General features: G+C 47.6%; 1 protein-coding gene across 1 annotated transcript in view; it reads left to right on the forward strand.

Annotated features, from left to right (window-relative positions):
- The window catches only part of TTC28 (tetratricopeptide repeat domain 28), a 668,012-nt gene that overhangs the window by 471,069 nt on the left and 179,168 nt on the right, over nucleotides 1-17,775 (forward strand). Inside the window, exon 6 of the mRNA XM_043977397.1 lies at nucleotides 13,264-13,771. Within this exon, the coding sequence (XP_043833332.1) occupies nucleotides 13,264-13,771 (508 nt within the window). The remainder of the gene's footprint in view (nucleotides 1-13,263; nucleotides 13,772-17,775) is intronic.

The raw sequence follows: 17,775 nt of genomic DNA on the forward strand, positions 1-17,775 counted from the left end.
AGAACCTCCCCTCCCCTCCCCCCTGCCTTTTGTACTTCAGGCCAGCTCCAAAATCAGAACCAGGGCAGCAGGGGGCCCACGGCTAGACCCCTTCTCACCCTGTCGAAGGGCAGAGCCATCGGTTCTCTGGGAGATGCGGTCCTTCCTTCATCCTCGGAAGGAGACCTTGCTGCTGAAAACCCCAGTGTGCAGGTGGAGGGAGTGCAGGAGGATCTCTGGAGAGGACGGTGGAGGAGAGAGAGAGCCTCAGGTTTGACCTTCCCTGGGTGGGCACGGCATCAGGAACAGCTCCAGATTCCGATTATCCACGGAACCCTGAGCAAGTCACTTCCTCTCTCCGAGCCTCCTATCGTCCTCTGTGGGATGGGGAGGACGAAAGGAGGAGCTGCCTGCAAGGTTCGTCGCAAAGCTCACAGCGCCTTGTCCATGGGGGCTCTTCCTGTTGTTGGCCGTGTCTTTGTCCACTTTCTCTGGGACATCTGCACAGGGGCTGAATAGTTAGCAGACTGTTCGTCTGTCTGGGCTGGCTCCAGGCAGGCCCCGGGCTGGCCCCGAGCTGGTTCCCAGCCCCTTCTGCTCCTGGGCCTCTTTGTCACCCTTTGTACACATTCTCACACATCTGCAATGGCCAGAAGTCAGTCAGGCCCCTTTCCAGGATCTTGGGCCCCCCTGTAATGAGGGCACGTCTGAGAGTTGGGCCTTCCAGTTAACGTGACCAGAAAATGTGCCTGAAGTGGTGAATGCCGACAGAGGCCATGGCTCTGAACCACATCTACGCTCTCGCCAGCGATGTTCACTCATGCCAGTGGAACCACTCACTGGGCTGCCTGTCCATCTTCCTCTGTGGTGTGGGCACTCAGCTCTGCTAAACTGGATGGCTAGGCAGACCCCAGGAAGCCGATGTTTGGGCCCAAGAATGGCCTGGGTATTTTCAACATCAAATTGGCCCTACCCGTATAGCCCAACTGTGTACAATTCTCCTTCAACCTCGGGCAGTTAGATGGTCCGGTAGATAAAGCACCAGGCCTGGAGTCAGGAAGACTCATGTTCCTGAGTTCAAATCCAGCCTCAAACACTTACTAGCAGTGTGTCCCTGGGTAAGTCACTTACCCGTTTGCCTCTGTTTCCTCCTCTGTAAAATAAGCTGGAGAGGGAAATGGCAAAACCACTCTGTTATCTTTGCCCAGAGAACCCCAAATGGAGTTGTGAAGAGTCAGACCCAACTGAAGAACCATTGACAACAACCCTCAACCTTGATGTCTTTCGCTTCAGTGTAGTTCTCGTGACCTGTTCCCAAGCTGCCTGGTGGGTGTTATATCAGATTCATAGAGAGCATCAAGTTTGAGAAAAAGAAAAGAAATCATTATAAATTCTGGAGGTTTTATGGTATCATTAAAATGCCGAACAGGAAACCTCTGGGGAGCCAAAGGCAGCTTTAGTGTTTGTGAAGTCAGCAGAGGGAGGGTTTCTTGCCAACATTCATATCTTATGACCTATAAATTGCTCTTAATAGCTAATCTGTCACCTCAGCGTCTTGTACCAGAAAGCTTGTTTCCTTATTAATTTGTTAATTTGCATCAGCAAAGCACATTTACAAATTCTTCACTTGAAAACACTGCTGTATTAATGCTTGGGCATTACAAATAATTTATCACCTGCGATCTCAACTCATAAGTCCAGGTAATCACTCTTTCTGACACAGTATTATTCTCTTGACTCTAAAATAATGTTGACAAAAACAATCATTTAGGAGGTTCCTCTGGTCTCAGGGTTCGCAAGAGCGTACCAGTTACGATGGAGAAACTGCTGCTGCCTCTTGGCCTCGTGCCCCTGCAGTTCATCCCTCTCTGCTCCCAGTTACTGGCCAAAGGAAGGCTGGTGCATCAGACACCTTTCTTTTTCCTTTTCAGGAGCCGCTGAAAGTTACTCCTCCAGGTCCAGGTATAGGCCCTGGCAAGGGAGGGTTAGCTTCACTCTAAGAAACCTGACAAGTCTTACAAATATGCAACGTGGAAGAGATGGATGATTCCCCAGGCCACAGAAGCCAAATTCCTTTCCATTTCAGTGACCCTAAGCCCATTCTTCCTTTGTAGGCTGTGGTCATGAGCTCCCTTTGCTTAGAATTTCATCTGGGAGACTTTCTTACAAAAACAACAAAACAACCTGAATTCAGTCTTTGGTTGGTCTTAGCACCGTGTTGACTTGAGTCTTTAAAAGAGTTGGCAAAGTTTGTATATACTGACCAATTTTCTGGGATGGTGGGAAATACTTTCAATTTACACAATATTCATAAGTAAGGCTAATTAAATGGCCTGCCTTTAGTAAATGAATACTTAATCTCCCAGTTTCCTCACAGCCTGAACATTGTGTGCAAGATCCTTTCCAGCTCTGGAGTTCAGTGTTCATGGTGCCAGGACCCTTTCTGACTCTGCCAGTCCATATTCTAAGTTCTTTTCTAGCTCTGATATTATGCATCTTAAATAATTTTTAAAAATAAACTTTATTGATACATTTTGTTTTTATATTGCCTACATTTCTCCTTTCTCCCTCCTCAGAAAACCAGGTGCCTTTAGAACAAAGAACTTTGAAAAAAAAAGGAGGAAAAAATCATCAAAATCAGTCAACATACCCAAAATCTAACCTTATATGCAGTGTTCTTCCCACCTCCACCCTGCAAAAGTATAGAAGTGAGGGGTGGGAGCATTTTCTCATTTCTTCTTTGGGGCCAAGCTTGTCCTTTATAATTTACCCAAATTCAGTTTGGATTGTTTGGTGGTAGCTATTCTTTCCTTGGGCAAGTAGATGGTGCAATGGATTGAGTGCCAGTCCTGGAGTGAAAGACCCGGGTTCAAATATATCCTCAGATCCTTACTAGCTATGTGACTCTAGACAAGTCACCTAACCCCATTTGCCTCCATTTCCCCATCTGTAAAATGAGCTGGAGAAGGAAATGGCAAAAGCGCTCCAGTATCTCAGCCAAGAAAATCTCAAATGGGGTCATGGAGAGTTGGACAGGACTGAACAACAACTGAACCATAGACTCTCTCCATTTCCATTGTTGTAATGATTGCATCTGTTGTTTTCCTCATTCTGCAAACTTCTTTTAGGTCAGTTTCTATCATCTGTCCCACACTTCTCTATTGGTCACCCTGGTCACTTCTTACAGCACATTACTACTCCGTTCCACTCCCATTCGTTCACCACAGCTTGCGTAGCTATTCCTCAGTCAGTGGCCATCTGCTTTCTTCCTGTTCTTTATATCAACAAGTGCTGCTATTCATATTTTGGGGTGTGTGGAGCCTGACAAAGGGTGAGGGCATTGTAGTTATTTTGTTTGCATATTCGAGTTTATTCAACAGAATGGTTGTACCAATTCACAGGTAGTGCCTGTCTTTCCACAGCCCTTCCAGCATAGACTATTCCCATATTTTATCATCTTTGTAAATGTGTTAGGTGGGAGGTGAAATCTCAGAATTGCTTTGACTTGCATTTCTCTTATTATTAGTGATTGAGGCCATTCTCTCCTCTGTAAAATGCTTTGATAATACTTGTTCACCCAAAAGACTGTTGTGAAGATCAAATGATATAATGTGTATAAAATGCTTTGTAAGATTCCAAATAAACACCAGCCATTGGCGTTTATGCACAGGCAGGTGGTTGTGAGTTAAACCTTAATGCGCTGTGAGTTATTATTATTTAGTGTCCTCTTCAACGCTGATATTGTGTGCCTCCAAGTAAGCGCAGCAGCCTTGGTTCCTGTTCCTATCCTGGCTGGCCCCCTCACTCTAAGAGAGGCAGCCTCTGACTGTTGACGCCAACTAAGCTAAGGTTCTTCTGCAGCTTCTTCATCAGTTACCCAGGGCTTCACTTTCTTGAGAGTTATCGAACTGTCCTGACCCCAGCCACGTGGTTGAGTTTTAGTGATAACGGGGAAGGAGAGCAGTATTCTTGGCACCAGAAGGAGGTGATTTCTTGGTCCATTTTCATCATTTTTAATCAGTCAATCAGTATTTATTGAATGCCCCCCTACCTGGCAGCTTTTGTGGATTTAGCACACACCAAAAGCTTTATAAGGAAATGTATACATCAAAGGGACTATACTAGATTTATCACCATATAGATTTAAGCCAGAGGAGCCTTTCATACAATTTAATTCAACAAACATTTATTAAATGTCTACTATGCAATGCCCTACTCCAAATTCCTTGTTTGATGCCTCATGTGGCACAGAGGGAGTCCCCAGGCCCATGGAGGCCAAATGCTCATTGGGTGGACTGATCTGGACAAGCTTTATGGATGGAGCTGGGAGAGGAATGAAAGGCGCCAGTCACCTGAGCTTCAGCCTCACCAAGTTTAAAAGGGCTAATCAACAGGAAGCTGAACTTCAAGCAATGAACTCTTGCTTATGAAACAAGGAGTGGCAAAAGGGAACAAGCCATTACTGTTGCGGATTTGCCCAGAGTGCACTTCGCTCACTGGGCAGGGGCTAAGTCTCTGTCGATCCTCCTCTCCAAAGAGCTTGGAGTCTGATCAGGGATTTAAGGGAGGCATGCTTTATCTGCAAGAGGTAGAGGAAGGTGGTGAGGCAGTCAGAAGAATATAATTGAGTTGCTACAGAAAATGGGAGGGAGGAGAGAGGATAAGTTTGAGGAAACAACTGTTAGAATTGGCAAAAGAACATTAGCTTTGAAAAAAAAAAAAAAAAGAACATTAGCTTTGGAGACAGAGCTCCCTTTGGTTTGAAACACAACTGGTTAAGAAGAGACTGTGTGACATCCAGGATGTATTTGTCAATTCTGACAAACTCCTTTTCCCCTACTTTGTTATTCTTTGTTACAAGCAATGGCTTCCTATAAAGGTGATTGGGGCAGGGGTGTATTCAGAATGAAGGTGATGTAAAATCAAAAGATAGCAACAAAAAAGTTTTAGAAGAACCCATCTAAGAACAGAATTTGGATTTTTGAAATGGTGGATGAGCTCTTTGTCAGGGATAAATTGCACCTAATGAAGATTGGTTAATATATGTGTATATGTATATTTATATATATATATACACATACACACATATGCCTACAGTTTTGCAAATCATTTTTTAAAAATAGGCTTAAAACTGAAAAGCAAAGGGAGAAGAAAAAAATAAACTCTTGATTATCCCTGATCCCTGCTAGGAAGGCAGCGATGACTGAAATATTGGCTCTGGAAGGGTCTACTTTATTCAGAGGGACAGGAGGGTAAAATTGGGCCAGGTAGATGGAGAAGGTGGTGTTTCAGGTTATACTAACAAACAGCCCTGTAAGGAAGCAGGAGTCAGGCATTTGGGTGAAGAGCCTTGGAGGCAAAAACAGAAACAGTCTTGTCATCCCCAGATAGTCAGAAAGAAGCAGATGAGGAGTTTAGGTACAGGGCCAGGGAAGATTACAAGCCTGACATGAGAAGATGATGTAGGAGTGATGAGGGACTTCAGTTATGATGAGAACCTTGTTAAAAAAAAAGCGGCCACTTCCTCTTGGATTTGTGATAGAGAAGAATGGTGCAGATAGGAAAACATGGCCCCTAGTTTTGGAAGAAGCAATGTTAAGAGCTGGGCTCCCAATGAACCAAAACAACATTGGAATGGGCAGGAAAGGACAGACATAGCTTAGGAGGGCCTTGAAGCCCAAAGAGTGCTGAGCTGGCCTTGAGAAGGGCTAGTGACTTGCCCAGGTGAATTCCATCTCCGGAACCTGGCAGGGCTGGAGTTTGGCATTCCCCAGCCACTGGCAGAGAGTTTTCCATTCAAGTGAACTTAAAAAGCATTTATTTAGTACCTACTGTGTGTGAAGCACTGCTCTAGATGGGAGGAGACAGTGTCTGTCCTCTGGGGAGAAACCTTATGTCATCACAAAGACCATCAACATACAGAAACAACATGAGTGCCAGGTCATTTCAGGGGAGAAGCCCTCGGCTCGTGCCAGTGAGCTGAGCATTTCCTTTCTGGTGGTCCACTGGCTTCTCCATCTCAACATGTCAGCAAGAGAATTTGTTATCCCCCCTTTGCCCCTCCTCCAAAATCGACTCTTTTGTTTGAGGATACCACCCCCCTCCTAGGCACATAGGTTCCTACTTTGGAACGGTCCTTGGCCGTTCCCTCTTCCCTCCATTCCAATCATTTGCCAAGTCTTGTCAATTTACCTTTAGTCTATCTCACACATGCATTCCATTGCCTCCATTCACATGGTCGCCACCCTAATTTAGGCTCATATCACCTCTTACCCAAACTATTTCAACAAGCTAATGGGGGCGGCTGGGTGGTACAGCAGAGAGAGCCTTGGGCCTGCTGTCAGGAAGACCTAAGTTCAAATCCATCCTGGGCTGTATGATTCCAGGCAAGTCACTTAACTCCCGTGTGCCTCAGTTTCCTTATCTGTGAAATGGGGATAATAATAGCACCTTCTTCCCAGCATGGTTGTGAGGATCAAATGAGATAATATTTGTAAAACACTTAGCCTAGTGCTTGGCACATAGTAAACACTATTATAAATGTTAGTTATAATTGTTGTTATTACAATTATTATCGTCCTCATCTCTGCTTCCTTTCTCCAATCCATCTTCCACCCAGTTGCCACACTAATATTCCTAAGACACATCATTCCTCTGATTTTAAAAAAACTTCCTGTGGCTCCCTGTTAGCTCTAAGTTAGAACATAAACTCCTTTAGCCTGGTTGTGGGCCTCACCCACCATTATTGACAGACTCCACATCCCATCTCCCATCACCCTGCCTTTGTTTGGGCTGTTCCCCATGCTTTGCATGCCCTTCCTGGTCAGATGCTGCCTCCTATACAGAGTGTTTCCTCTTTCCCTTTCCCGAGTCATCAATGCTCTCTCCCCCTCCCAACTCTCCTGTGTTTAGGTATCTTTCTATGCAGTGTAACCTGCCAGTGAGACAGGAGGTCCTGAAAGATGGGAAGGTTGTGTGTTTGTTGGTCTTTGGCAGATGATAGGTACTTAGTAGATGTTTGTTGGGTTGAAATGAAGTGATTGCTCTTCTCGTCATACCCCATCATCCCCATCACTGCCATTACCAAGGCTGCATGTGGATTATAGAGTGCTCTCATAGGACCTGCTAGATTTGTCTTAGCCTACAGACGCTGTGAGCCTGCTTCAGCATGAGACCCACTGTCCCTGCTGCCCTGGCCTGTCATGCATTGAAGAGCAAGGCGGGGGGAGGGTCTAACAGGCCTGGGTTTCACGTCTGCCTTTGCCCCTGACTTTCTGTGTGACTGAAGGCAGGGACCTTGTGCCCTGGGACGGGTGGGTTGCTCTCTTGCTCTGGCTTCAGTTTCTTTTTCTGCACACTGAAGCTGTTGACCCAGGCAATCTCCAAAGTCCTTTTCACCTTTTCCAATCTGTGATTCTGGGGTCTTGCAAAACCCAGTTGGTGCCTTTCCTTTGTCAAAATCAGCCCAGGTTGAGTGACTTCTTGGAGCATGGCTCAGCATCTCTGGTCAGGATTATCTGCTTTGGTGAGATCATGAGCAATTCATTTGTTGTGGAAAGAGAGAAAAATAGTGTTCAATTCCCACCAAATATTTGATGCTAACTATTTGCATGTATTTCTCTATTTGAATACAGATGCTCACATATTTTCCCCTTGTGGGAAGCAGACAGCATGCTTTCTGTGCCCCACGGCCCTAGCCCAGGGCTGTGACTCTGGCACACGGATCGCAGACAACTCAATACTTAATTGGACTGTGAGCTTTGGGGTCAAAAGCAGCAGCATCTGTTTGTGGTCCGGCCACATCTTTCCCATAGATGGTAGTCTTGTGAGTCTGCTAAACAGCCTGACATTTTAGCCAGTTTCAACTGTAACCTTATTCCAGGCAAGGAGAACAAAAGCAAGTTATTCATTTGTAGTTCATTTAACTGATAAATCTCATTACATGACTATTTGCCTGGGAGCCGTAAAGCACCCAGACTGTTTGCTGTGGCAACTGATGGGAATCTAGCTGGTTAGTTGAAGCTGTCATCTGTTGGGTTCTGCTGCCAGCTTCTGCTTGGTGGCAGACGTCAGTGGAGGCCACTGCTGTGGCACAGAGTCAGCGTCCACTCGGGGAGTCTCTCCCTACTGCCTTCTTGGGGCCATTTCCTCCTTTGAGAAGGTGCCAGCTTCCAGAAGAATGGCACTCGTGTCCACAGAATACACCAGACAGAAAGGAGGACAATGCCAGCATGCCAGCTGAGCCCAGGCCCTTGGCATTGGGCAGGGGGAGACACATGCTGGCTAATAGGCAGGCCTACCTCCATGGAGGAAGTGCTCTCCTGCTCCCTCCCCCAGCAGGGCCCAAGCTCTAGAAGGTCCGAGTCTGAGGCTCAGTCACACCAGGTCTTTGACCAGAGGGCCAGCCTCACCATATGGGTGGGGTTTGGGGCATAGAACTTCACAAGAATCATCTAAATAAGACATTTGATGCTATTGTGCTGTAAGAAACGATGAGCAGGAGGGGTTCAGAGAAACCTGGAAGGACTTACATGAACTGATACTGGCGGAGAGGAGCAGAACCAGGAGAACATTGTACACAGTAACAGCAACAGTGTGTGATGATCAGCTGTGATAGACTCAGCTCTTCTCAGCAGTGCAATGATCCAAAGCAGTTCCAGAGAACTCATGATAGAAAATGTTCTCCACATCCAGAATAAAGAACTGTGGATTATGAATGCAGATTGAACCAGACTGTTTCTACTTTGGGGCCTTTTTTCCTCTTCTTTATTGAAGTTTTTCCCTTGTGTTCTGATTCTTCTTTCACAATATGACTAATGCAGAAATAAGTTTAATATGATTATACATATATAAACTATATCAGATTGCTTTCTGTCCTGGGGAGAAGGGAGGGAAGGGAGAGTGGGAGAAAAATTTGGAACTAAAAATCCTGTGAAAAGAAATGTTGAAAACTATCCTTACATATAACTAGAAAATAATAAAATACTTTTATTAAAGAAAAACAAACAAACAAATAAATAAATAAATAAATAGGACCTTCGAGGAGTTGCTATTTGTGCCAGTGGAGGGTCTGCCCACACTAATGCAATCAAAGATCCACTAAGTACTGAAATAGCAGACACACACCACAGAGAGGCTAGAGAAATAAATAGCCCTCCCTTTTGTGCTTGGGCTGTCCCCAGCCCATTCTGGCCTCCTTGGGTACCTGGAGGCTCTCTTAGCCTAGGCACAGAGGAAAAGGCCTTCTTCCTTTCCAAGCCAGCCAGTCCCTGCCTTGTCTTATGCTTCCCCAGTACACAATCTTCTCTTCAGCCTGTTCCATAACAATCTGTGCACGCGGTTTTCTATGTTTCTCCTTACTTCAACTCTTTCTCTGCTGGATCCTTTAAATCCCTTATCAAATACCACCTCCTCTGTGAAGCCCTCCCTGATTCCCCATTGGTAGATGATGGTCTTTTCCTTGGACCATCCTAACTTTCTGCATCATCCTCTCTGATGCACTACTTGTTTCAACATTTTTTTTTGCGGGGCAATGGGGGTTAAGTGACTTGCCCAGGGTCACACAGCTAGTGTCAAGTGTCTGAGGCCTGATTTGAACTCAGGTACTCCTGAATCCAGGGCCAGTGCTTTATCCACTGCGCCACCTAGCTGCCCCTACTAGTTTTATATTGTGAATTGTCTCCCGGATAAACAATAAGCTCCCTGAGGCCAGGAGCCATGTCTCATCTGCACTTTTCATGGCCTCTGGCTCTGAGCTCATCGCTGTGCACTCCACAGGTGTTCCACAAATGTTTATTCAGTTAATGAATGATGACTGAATGAACACTAGTTCATAGTTTTGGTTTTGGAGAGAGATGATGCGAGCTTTGCTATCCCCATTTAGCAGATGAGGACACTGAGGGCCAGAGGTTGGGAGCAACTTGCCCACAGTTTCACAGCTGGTCAGTAGCAGAGCAATATTTTAACCTAGATCTCCTGACCAACCTCTTGTTCAATGCTCTTTCCACTAAAAGCACAACTTTCTTAGATAAGGTAAAATAAAGCAAAAGGAGATAGAGGACCATGATGGTGACATTACAAATGGGTAGAACTTTTATTTCACAAAATCTTTTCTGACCCTGTCTGCTATTTGGGGGTCAGCGGAAGGTGGACCTCTCTTGTCCTTCTTTACCACACTGAGAAGTTGGAGGGAGAATCATAGGACTTTTAAATGGAAGGGACGTGGGGATGAGAAGGCAGGCCCAGAGAAGTGCTGTGACCTGCCTGAGGTCACAAAGGAGCAGAAACAGCATTTGGACCCAGCAACCTTCCCACAACTCCATGCTGCCTCTCAGGGGGAGGGAAGCCAGGCTTGTTTCCCCTTTGGGGCTCTGTAGTGGGGCAGTGGACAGCTAAGGCTTCGGGGAGTCAGGAAAGCCCCTTCTCACTTCAGTTATGGACAGTCACAGACTGGGCCAACTGGCGCCCACGCCCCCCCCCCCTTACCCCATCACATCTGCCCTTGGGGTAAGAGGAAGGGGGAGGGACGAATCACAGCAGAAGAAGATCCATTTGTTGGCACCCCAAGTGCAGGGAAAGTGAGGTAGAGGCTATTTCTACCCACCCAGCAGAGGAGACGAATCAGGAGCCCCTGCCGCGTGTTCAAAGATGCTCCCATCTCGAAAAAGAAGAATCCCAGGGTCTTTGTCGATTGAAAAAATGCATGTAGACAAACAGCTGCTGAGGCCGGGATCTCCTCCCCACGCTGTCCTTGGGAGCCGCCCTGGAACAGATGTGGAGGGTCCCAGATGCACAGACCATTCTGGCCTGCCCGGGGCCTTGGGAAGGGACCACTGCCACAAACCGCAGCCACAGTCCAGAGCTGGTCTAGAACTAGAACTACTGAAAACAGCTCATCCCTCTATAGCAGAGACAACTTTGAGGGTTGTAGCATTTGAGACCTTTCTCCCACAAGCCCTAGGGATGGCAGGCATAGTTATTGCTAACTGGTGGAGGAGGAGAATGAAGCTCAGAGAATGTCCACATGTACCCAGGGCCGCCCGCCTAAGTCTCTGAGATGGGACTCAGACCAGGCCTCCCAACTTCAGATTCGTTCTACAGCATCAAGTGGCCTCTACCCCCAAGCTCACAGCTGGGCTCCTGGAAAGCCCCGCTCCTAGGCTGCCGCTGTCTCCTTGCGCAGTACAACAGGATGGGGCTGTGGTCCATGGATTCATCCCTGATGGCACGCAGTGTGCAAGCCTTTATTAAGTGCTTACTGTATGCCAGGCTCAGCACATTAAGGCCTAGAGGTACAATTTAAAAAAAATTTTAAATAGTATTTTTTTCCAATTACATTTAAGATAGTTTTCAACATTCATTTTTATAAGATTTTGAGCTCCAAATTTTTCTCCCACCCTCCCTTCTCTCCTCACTCCCGAAGCCAGCAAGCAATCTGATATAGGTTACGCATTACAATCATGTTAAACATATTTCCACATTAGTCATGTTGTGAGAGAAGAATCAGAACAAAAGGAAAAAAACACAAGAAAGAAGAAACAACAACTAAAAATAACAACAAAAGTGAGAATCGTATGCTTTTAATCTGCATTCAGACTTCAGAGTTCTTTTTTGGACGTTGAGAGCATTTTCCATCATGGGTCTTTTGGCATTCATTGCCTTGTATCATTGTATTGCTGAGAAGAACTGAGTCTATCACGGCTGATCATCACACAATGTTGCCGTTAGTGTACACTGTTCTCCTGGTTCTGCTCACTTCACTCAGCATCCGTCCATTTAAGTCTGTCTAGGTTTTTCTGAACTCTCTCTGCTCATCACTTCTTACAGCACAATAGTATTCTATCACATTTATAGAGCACAACTTGTTTAGCAATTCCTGGGGGTACAGACTTAAAAAAAACCCATCTCTGCCCTCCCGGAGCCCACGTTCTCTCATGGGGAGAAAGTGTGGACAAGGAGAAGTGTCTTTAAAATGTGTACCAAAAAACCCTCCAAGGTGGCATCGTTGTGGCAGAAGGGCAGGGATGGAGCCCGGCCTTGTGCAGATCTGAGCTGCAGCTCTTCTGCTTTCTGTAGCAGCATTTGGCTGTGCTGGGCAGCGGGCTTCAGTGCCCACAGCTGGGTACATGCATGTTCCTGGGCAGGCTCCCAGCCCCACGCCTGCCTCTCTGTCCTGGCAGCATTCTTACTGTCCCTTGTGCCTCCATCCAACATACCCACTCATACCGCAGCGGAACCATTATTCTTGCTGCTTGCAGTACAGCTCCCCAGCCACACCCCAGCAGGCTTGCTCATGTCGCTTGTGCCAGAAACAAGCGCCAAGGGCCCTGCTGCCTTGTTATAGCCATTGGTGCCAAAGGCAGGTGCACCCACCCCGGTGTGTGCCTCAGGCACCTCCCTCCTGCCAGTCACATTATGCCCCCTGCCTGTGGGTGCTTCTCTGCACACTCACCACCAGAAGAGGCTCACCGGCATCCATTGCTTGTGCTGACTGGAATGAAGCCCGACAGTTTGTTTTCCCACTTTTTGACCACCATCTATGTTGCGTCAGAGAGGTTCATAGGGGATAATAGACTTATCACATTGTGCACAACATTAAAAATCAGGTCAAATTCTGTAAATAGCATGGAATTTCTGATGAAGGCAGATGGCAAAAGGTGTGAACCCTCTCTCCACATCTTAGGTGAAGAGCTTCCAATCAGGAGAAATGCGCCCGCATCAGTCACTGCAGAGCTAGAAGCGACCTGTCCCTGCCCTTGGCTGGACTTTGCTAGAGTCTCTTGGTAAGGGGCTATCCCAGCACAGCTCGGTGATGCACAGGAGTGAGGAGGATCAGATGGGATTGTGTGTAGAGAGCCCTTTTAAGCGTTAAACTGTTTAATAAAATAGAAAAGGGAATTCAGCCTGTGATTTCCCTGCGGGGGAGGACGCTCCCTCTGCCACTGCAGCTCAGCCCCCACCACAAAGTCTAGTCTTATACTTTATACTTAGACTTTAGGCTTCGAGTCTTGTGCCCCAAGGGCCAGGGTTCAAATGTTTTTGAGGCCTCCTCTGGCCACTGCGTCATGCTGCTTCTCTCATGAAGGTAACCGGGATTATCGCTGTTCTTGCATAGTCGAATAACTCACGGCTCTGATTAGGTTCATGGCACCCTCACCAAACCATCCTTAGGATTCTGGGCATGGAACCACGTGCCGTATTCCCTGGGACCCCCTCCCACTCCCTGTAGTTTTCTGGAGGATTTGGGTTTCTCAGCCTTTCCTCTTTGTTTGTTTTTCCTCCCAGGCCGCCTCTTCAGCCCTGAGCAGCCTGGGTCATGTCTACACGGCCATCGGAGACTACCCCAACGCCTTGGCTAGCCACAAGCAGTGCGTTCTTTTGGCCAAGCAGTCCAAAGATGAACTTTCTGAAGCCAGAGAGCTGGGCAACATGGGAGCTGTGTACATCGCCATGGGGGACTTTGAGAATGCCGTGCAGTGTCACGAGCGGCACCTGAAAATAGCCAAGGACCTGGGCAACAAGCGGGAGGAGGCCCGTGCCTACAGCAACCTGGGCAGCGCCTACCACTACCGGAGGAACTTCGACAAGGCCATGTCCTACCATAACTACGTGCTGGAGCTGGCCCAGGAGCTCTTGGAGAAGGCCATCGAGATGCGCGCCTATGCTGGCTTGGGGCATGCAGCCAGATGCATGCAAGACCTGGAGAGGGCCAAGCAGTACCATGAACAGCAGCTGGACATTGCTGAGAACCTCAAGGACCGGGCCGCTGAAGGGCGGGCTTCCTCCAATCTGGGTAAGGCCTGACGTGCGCTTTCTTATCTACTGGGAGGGAGGGACCGGAACAGGGAATCTGGCTGGACAGGACAGCCACCACCGAGATATTCAATAGTCAGACCATTTTCACATTGAATGTCACCTCTGACCTTTCGCTGCTCTGGTGAAGAGCCACCCTAAGAACCCCACCAGCCCACCTTGTCATCGCAGCACCCTGTGGGACTAGAACACCAAAGCATGAGAAAAACCAAAGAGCCAGGCCTTTTAATCTGTCTGCAAAACAGAAAGAGCAGATTGATTTAATTAGAGAGAAGGGAATGCAATGATACAAGGCTGGGTTGGGTTTAATGAAAAAAGCAGCTCCTAGGTAGTCATCAACTGACTGCAATTGGAGGGTGTTTTAAAGGGACGTCTTTAGTTGGTGCATTTAATATCACAGAGAACGCCACTTCCCAGGCTCCTGCTCTGTGCTCACAGATGAAATCACTGGTATAACTGTGAACACAGACTGCTATTTTTAAGTGGGAAAGTTCTGTTTAAATCAAATCGATTTTATGTGACTGTTGGGGCGATGTTCACTTACTGTGATGAGTCAAAGTAAACCCTTTTGGTTTATGGAGAGCCTGTGTCACTGTAGAGGATTCCTCACAGATGGCTCATAGGCTGTGGCTGCCCTCCTGGGTGCCGGAAGGCAAGTCCTGCCATGCTGGAAAGGCTTCGACTATGGTCCTAGTAACAGGATGTGTCGTCTCCTTTTTGAGAACCAGTCTAGTTAAGGATGGTGAGGTTCATCAGCAGTCAGCTGACTGCAAGGATGGTCACTTTAAAGTTTGGTAGGCCCTCAGAAGCCATCTAGGCTAACTCCCTCCGAGGGGATGAATGCTTTGGCCGTGGCAGCCCATGGAAGAAAGAAATACAAAGTGGCTCCACCTCAATCTTGTGGTGTCCTAGGTAGAGAGAACTATGATGTAAAATGGGGATCCCACAGAGCCATGAATAGCCAACTGGTAGGATGAAGACTGTGTGGTATGAGTCAGTCCAGTGATTTGACTCAGTAGACATGGAAATGACAAGCTCAAGGTCATTACTGCTAGTATTTGGTGGGTCTGTATCCTGGCATTCAGATGATGACAGATCAGGGTAAATGAATGGAATGACTAGAGAAAATTAGAGGAACTTGTCCTTTTAGTTACCTTTTAGTTCCAGTAGAATACAGGTGGTAGCAGGGCCCAACAGACTGGAAACATGTCCATAGATTGTATAACCTCTGCCATCTTAGGACCAGCCTAGCTGAGGACAGAGAGGAAAGGCTTATCACCAGAGGGCCCAACCCCAGGCGATCATTCCGCTGCGAATGGGGGATACATTGCCATGAGAGCTTGAAAAGAATTGCCCTTGTGCTTCACGGGGTTCTCACAACCAACAATAGACAAAAGGCTTGCGTGTCTTTGGAAATATTCAGGATGCAAAAATACTTTGGGGTCCCTCTAGGGACCGTGTAGTAGCTGGGCCCAGAGCTCAGCATCGTTATTGTTTGTCCTTCTTCCTCAAAGAGGATCATGACATCGGGTGATGTTATGACTTACAATGATGAAGGGAAGGTTACCACTGTGCAGTCACCAGCCTCACTCTCTCCTCCAGAGCCATCGGGATCCAGTGGCAAGATACATATCAGGACAACTGGAGATGGCCCCAGATGTTTAAGGCAATCGGGGTTAAGTGTCTTGTCTAGGCTCACACAGCCAGTAAGCATCTGAGGTGAGATTTGAACTCAGATCATCCCAACTTCAGGGCCAGCGCTCTCTCCACTGCACCACATTGCTATCAGTGACTCATGGTAGAAAGGAGGGGCAGGAGAAGGAGGCAATGTCAGTACAGTCACATACAATCAGCCTCAGGATATAGACGTCCCCATCCTCCTCCATTATAGAGCTACAATGCCAAGGTCTCCGTCGGCCCCTCCTCTCCCCCAAATGTGGTTTTCCCTTTAATCTCCTTTCCCATACATCTATACATAGGGGGTGGGTGGGGGAGAAGGGAGGTCCTAGACACTCCTAGGGAAAGCCCTGAGCAGTATTAAAATCAGAGTGATTGATGCGATAGTCATAGAAATCAGATCAAAGCCATATTAGACGTGCTTTCCGGGACTTAGTAGAAAGCTGAAATTAGAAGTAGCCTTGGAGAGTTTGGTCCAGTCCACTTTGAGGCCCTAGCTGACCTTGGTCAACTTGCCTCATTTATTAAATGGATAAAACAATCGAAACAACAGGAATGGGAGTGGGGGTGGGGTGGGGGAGGGTAGTTCTGCCTAATTCTCTGCTGAGGGCAGGGGCCACGTTTCCGGGCAGTGTCCCGGGCCGGCAGGTCTTGCATGTGGCAGACATGTAGTAAGCATTTCTTTAGTGCTCTGGTGTGAATTCGGGGCCCACAGAACATAGCAGCACAGGCCAGGACTCGGGCATGCTGATAGCTGTCTCTTAAATGTTAACCTTTGCCCTCTCCCTAGTCACGACTGAGAATAGAAAATAGTTTGAATCCTCAGAATCGGTCGATCAGTAGGCATTTATTAAGTGCCGGCTGTATACCAGGCACTGTCCTGGGGCTCCAGATGAAAAGGTGAGAATAAAACAATTCCTTCCCTCAGACGGTTTACATTCTATCAGGGGAGACCACCCACAGACACCTGATGATATTGTGAGTGTGTCGACAATAAATAAAAGGGAATTTTGGAGGGTTCCATGCTATGGTGAGGGTAGAATATTGGGAAACGCCTGATCTAAGCTTGGAAGAAAACTTGAGGTAAAGGACAGGGAAGATCACACAGGAGGAGGAGCAAGAAGGCCCTTGGGCCGGGCCGGAGATGGCGAGAGAGGAAGCCCGGAGAGGGAGGGCAGAGCCAGGTCAGGAAGGACCAAGGATGACGGACAGAGCCCTTCGCACTTGAGGGGGCCCCTTCCTGAGCTCTGGCTGCCTCCTCGTGACAGCCTCCCATCCTCAGGCTGGGGTTGGGGGAGGCAGGTCCTCCTTGCTCCCTATGGGGGCTTCTCCCTCTACCTCCATCACTGAGTAGCCTCTCCTCTCTGAGAGTCACTCAACCCGTATCTGTCACCCCATCAAGATTCGGGTGGTAGCCATTTACCAACCTCCGGACTCTCCTTCCTTCTGCAATGGGTGCCCAGCTCATGTCTCTTTTCTCCCACCCCAACTCCCACCCTCCTACTACTGACCCTCAGCCTCTGTACCGATGTCCTCAGACACCCCAAACTCCCAGCTCTTCACCTTAGTCCTTTCTCATGATCTATTTCTCATGGTCCTACACTGGATCTTGCTGTCACCACAAATGTAGCACTTCCATGTTCATCAACTCTGAAATCCCATTATCTGGTCACGATCACTATTATTCCATCTCTCTCTCTCTCTCTGTCTGTCTCTCTGTCTCTGTGTCTGTCTCTCTCTGTCTCTGTGTCTGTCTCTCTCTGTCTCTGTGTCTGTCTCTCTCTGTGTCTGTCTCTCTCTCTCTCTCTGTCTCTCTCTGTCTCTCTGTCTCTCTCTGTCTCTCTCTCTCTCTCTCTCTCTCTCTCTCTCTCTCTCTCTCTCGACCTGAAGCCTGTGACCTCTAATCCCTCCACTCCTCTGGGCCTGGAGTCAGGAACACTCAAGCTCAAATTCAGTCTCAGACACTGACTAGTTCTTATCACCTGGCGTCAGTTTTGTCATCTGTACAAGGGGATAATAATAGCACCTACTTCCCAGGGTTATTGTTGTGTCTGTGTCTCTGTCTCTCTGTCTGTCTCTCTCTGTGTCTGTGTCTGTCTCTCTCTCTGCGTCTGTCTCTCTCTGTCTCTCTGTCTCTCTGTCTCTCTGTCTCTCTGTCTCTCTGTCTCTCTCTCTCTCTCTCTCTCTCTCTCTCTCTCTCTCGACCTGAAGCCTGTGACCTCTAATCCCTCCACTCCTCTGGGCCTGGAGTCAAGTGAGGTACTGTTTGTAAAGTGCTTCATACGATGCCTGGTATCTAGTAGGCGC

The sequence above is a fragment of the Dromiciops gliroides genome, chromosome 1, assembly GCF_019393635.1.
Source record: "Dromiciops gliroides isolate mDroGli1 chromosome 1, mDroGli1.pri, whole genome shotgun sequence".
In the NCBI taxonomy this organism is placed as follows: Eukaryota; Metazoa; Chordata; class Mammalia; order Microbiotheria; family Microbiotheriidae; genus Dromiciops; species Dromiciops gliroides.